Below are 4,359 nucleotides of genomic sequence, written 5' to 3' on the forward strand. Positions count from 1 at the left end.
AAATTAAATACATTTAAAATAAAAAATGAACACTTTCCCCGCAAGTTAGAACAGCCTTTGACAGAAAAAATCCTTTGAAAAATAGTTTTGTCTTTCTATAACTTAAAAGTTAGTTTTAGACATACATTGGGACATTTGGGCAAAATAGACTATCCAAGTTGTGTTTTGGGATGTTAACATCATCCTGCAGACACTGAAAATCTAAGGGTAATATTCTATATTCTCCTTATTGTCAGCAAAGTAGAAGACCAATACCAACATTTAATTGATCCTTCTAAACACCTACTGCCTGAGTAGCAAAATCTTGTCGAACCTTTTCCTGTGTTTCCCAAAAACTATTAGACACATTATTGAGCCACACTTTCACCAGGTGACATGTTCCTTTATTACGATAAAAAACGAGCACCTTAGTTTATTTTGAGTCAATCTCACATACACTGTTCTGCTGCCTTAGATACTCACCAAGCACCAAATGTGTATTAATCCACAGCTGAAAGTAGTCCCCAGCAAACACATGTATTGTATTTAGCCGTGTTTGAGTAACAGTTGCAGTGCCTAGCTGTTTTTTTTTTTTTTATCATATGTTTGGAAAGTCAGACTTAACTTGCTCTTGGGGCCAAGGGCCATAGACAGTAGAGAGAGAGGGGGACTACTACATTTGATCAAGCGTTATCTTTTAAACTGACCTTTTCTAGGCTCAATATGTTGAAGTAAAATAATGCTTGCAGCTCTGCAAAGTGCTGATCTGCTCATCTGGAGCAGTTTGTTGCTCGAGGGCATTTAATGCTGCTCTAAAACTGTATCTTTTGACATCTGCATTCGTCTTCCAACAGCCTTTTCTGAGTTTTTTTTTTTTTTTGTTTGTTTTTTTTAGCTAGTTGGTCGCAAGTTTGAGTCGTTTCTCCAACACAGCGGCTCGGTCACAAACATTCTTACAACTAAACAGTACACTAAAATATGCTTCTGAAAGCATTTGAGGCAAGAAAAAGGCTATACCGTAACAGATACATATTTGATCAGCGCTGCCTAGTTTGAAAATTTGACCGGAGTTCACTAGCAGTGATTGACATGACTGACAGCTGCAATAGGCTCTGATTGACTGTTTACCTTCACATCAGAAGCAATTCAAAGTGGGAGGGGAATTATTTTCTGTCCTAGACTATCTGTTTCATGTACTATTGTTAGGATGTAATGACAGTTTTAGCAAATATAACAAATTATTTTTACAAAAGTTACCAACTTCTGCTTTCCCGAACATAAGGGTCATGTTCAGAGGAGAGCCGTGTCCGAGCAGGCTGTACTGTATCTCAGTCTGCTGATGTCAGTTCAGACTGTTCCCCTTTAGAAGTCAAAACAGCATGTGATTTGATTTTATGCTCTTTTATCCTTTAACTAGCCTGATAACAGCGACGGAAAAAAGCAATGATGTCTGTGTGTGTTTGTGTGTATAACTACTCTCCATCATCCCCTAGCAGAGGATCCATTAGCCTCGGATCCCCTCTGCGGTTGCCCAGTGATAAAGTAAACAACGTGTGTTTGGCCAATCCGGCATGCAAATATTTGTTCTGGAAGCTGCCTCATCAGACAGGAGACACACACACACGTCTGCAGCCGTGTGCTCAGGTATATATACACTGACAATCCTGACGGGCCAGTATTACATATGCACACACACAGACAGAGAAGAGGATCCATCAGTGACCCAGAACGAACCTCTCCCTTGATTTCAGCACAGATTCACCTGAACCTGGCAGCAAAGGTAAATTAACTTAAACCTTTTCAGTTAATTTATGTTTTTTAATCCTTGCAACAAACTGCTTAGTATTTCATTCTTTTTTTCCTCTGTAACCGTCTCTCCAGTGTTAGTGAATCAACATGGCGGCAGGCGTCATCAGAAGCTTCCTCGTCCAGGCCCCGACTCCGCCCTACTTCCCCCTGATGTTTCAGCACTCTCCATGCAAGGCGGATGAAGACGTGGAGATGCTGGAGGCAAAGCTAGAGGGGAGGGAAGATGATGAAGAAAGAGAGGTAGAGGAGGAGGATGAAGAGTCTGAGGCTCAGGAGGAAGAGGAGGAATGTTTGGATGAGGTTTTCTTAAATCCCGCCACCTACGCTTTAGACGTGACCAAGCAGCTGCTGAGGTTTGCAGATCTCATCAGCCGTGACGTCCAGCGGTATTTCGGTCGCTGCTCTGATGATCAAGAAGCTTGTGACATCTACAGCGACTCTGTGTCTGTCACGACCAGCGGACGCCTGCGTTATTATGACGACCTCCTGAAAATTGCAAGAGCAGGAAGTCCAGGAGAGCAAGAAAGCAGTGCGGCAACTTCTGCTGGTGATGAAGGGGTTGCTAAGGGCAACAGCGGTTTGGGGCCCCTGGCTGAACTGTTCAACCACAGGGGCCCAACTCAGGCCCGCAGCCGACCAATGATCAAGCGGCATCTCCCACTCAGTTTCTGGACTGAGCCGATCCCCTGCTGCTCTCTGGTCGGTTTCAGCAACACACCTGACGTCATGCACAAAAACAGTGACACACCCTCACAGGACAGCACACACACAGACGCTAACACACACATGCAGTACAACGTGCTCCCACATCACAGCACACACGCCCTCGACAGCACTCAGCCAGACTTCAGTGACCTGCTGGCAAACTGGGATCCAAACCCGGAGCTCACACACACACTGACAGAGAACACACACATGCAGCATTAAACAGAGCAGCCAGCTGTGACTTACAGCTTTATTAATGCCCTTTTAAACGCTGACGGATGCCTGTAAATAAAAATAACAAAAGAATATTAATAAAAATAAGCAAATCAATATGTGTCATGCAAAGTTTGGCATTTCATCACCGCAGCTTGTCATTTATGTGATCTTTGTTTTGAAGGGTCAGTTCACCCAAATTTCTTAAAGTTTCTAAAGACAAACATTTTTAAGAAATTCAACAGTAGGTATGTCTAATTACTTTTGCCACTGACCATTCATATTATTAATATACTAACAATTTAAATGTTGTTTTTAAACATTTGAAAATAGCTTTGGTCTCTGAATATACAGTCACAGGTACAACTCGCTGACATTTGACACAACTTTGATCAAATTCTGATAGCCAGTGACCATCACTTAATGCAGACTTTCAACATTTTATATATCATATTGTAGCTGATTATTTTGTCTATTAACTTTAAGAATGGAATTCCAATAACTCTATTTAATAATGTTTTAATATACATTTATTCCACAGACCTTTTTTTATTATAATACTAAATTGTTACTCTCACCCAAAAAGTTAGTGTTTTTCAAATGCTTCAACATAGTAGACGAGTGCAGGTCAAGAAAGCAAACATTTTGATGTTACATTTTTGTTTCTTTGACCCTCAAAGGACCAGAAAGTAGTTAATAATAATACCAACTCTGCTCCTGCTCATCTCCTAACAGCCCTTGAGTTTGGATTTTCTGCGTCTCTCTGTTAAACTGTAGAAATTAGGGAGAGGTGAAAATGTTTGCTTTAGTGTAAGTAAACACCAAATAGCAAGATAAAAGAGACAAGTGAAGAAGAGAGAGGTAGAAGTTCATACACAGGACTGCGTCGGTTTTTAGGTAAATCAGGTTCTGATAAGGTCTAGAGAGAAGAGGAGAAAATTAAAGATGTGTTCATGTGCACATGCTACCATCTGGTGGGTGACAGGGACTGAAAGCTAAAGCTACAATACAGAAAATAATCAAGAAAAAGATTAAGAGGGATGAGAGAAAGGTAAAGAGTTCTTGACACTTCAACAATCAGCCAGTTTGCTCAATTCTGAATCTACAGGGCAGCGTGTGATTGGCTCAGACTGGAAAGAGTCGCCTGAAGGTGCACCGTCTGATTGGATGACACAGAAGGCCAGTAAAATTTTGACACACACTCTCCATCTGAGACACATAAAGCTACAAACTTTCAGTGACACCTTGTATTCCATACCTGAGCGCAGGTACCAGAGCAGGTACTCGGACACAAACGCCAACATGAGGACGCACACGCTTCTGTCCATAACCCTGCTGGGCCTGCTGCTGTGGGCCTCCTGCACCCGAGCTGACGACACGGACGCCAAACAGACAGAAACACAAGAAGACACATCAGAGGAGACTCCAGGAGAGGAGGAGGAAACCAAAGAGGCACCAAAGAAAGAGAAAACAACAGAGATAGAGGAGGAGAAAGACGTGATGGTTCTCCACATCAACAACTTTGCCAGAGCTCTCAGCGAGAATCAGTATCTCCTGGTCGAGTTCTGTAAGTAGCATTGTTAATGTTGAATCAACTCTTCTTTTTTTTTTGCCCAACAGGTGACTTTAAACTCTTGCAAAGATCAAATCTGT

General features: G+C 41.9%; 1 protein-coding gene across 1 annotated transcript; it reads left to right on the forward strand.

The window, feature by feature from the left end:
• Positions 1 to 1,875: 1,875 nt before the first annotated feature.
• Positions 1,876 to 2,823, forward strand: LOC121965112 (protein PERCC1-like). The gene has a single exon (XM_042515277.1). The coding sequence runs from the start codon at positions 1,876 to 1,878 to the stop codon at positions 2,713 to 2,715; it is 840 nt and encodes a 279-aa protein (XP_042371211.1). The 3' UTR covers positions 2,716 to 2,823.
• The last annotated feature ends 1,536 nt before the right edge of the window (positions 2,824 to 4,359 follow it).

The sequence above is a fragment of the Plectropomus leopardus genome, unplaced genomic scaffold (assembly GCF_008729295.1).
Source record: "Plectropomus leopardus isolate mb unplaced genomic scaffold, YSFRI_Pleo_2.0 unplaced_scaffold18638, whole genome shotgun sequence".
Classification (NCBI taxonomy): domain Eukaryota; kingdom Metazoa; phylum Chordata; class Actinopteri; order Perciformes; family Serranidae; genus Plectropomus; species Plectropomus leopardus.

Bases quoted from the DNA above. Each gene is read 5' to 3' on its own strand.
- LOC121965112 (XM_042515277.1), top strand. From the start codon at position 1,876: ATGGCGGCAGGCGTCATCAGAAGCTTCCTCGTCCAGGCCCCGACTCCG.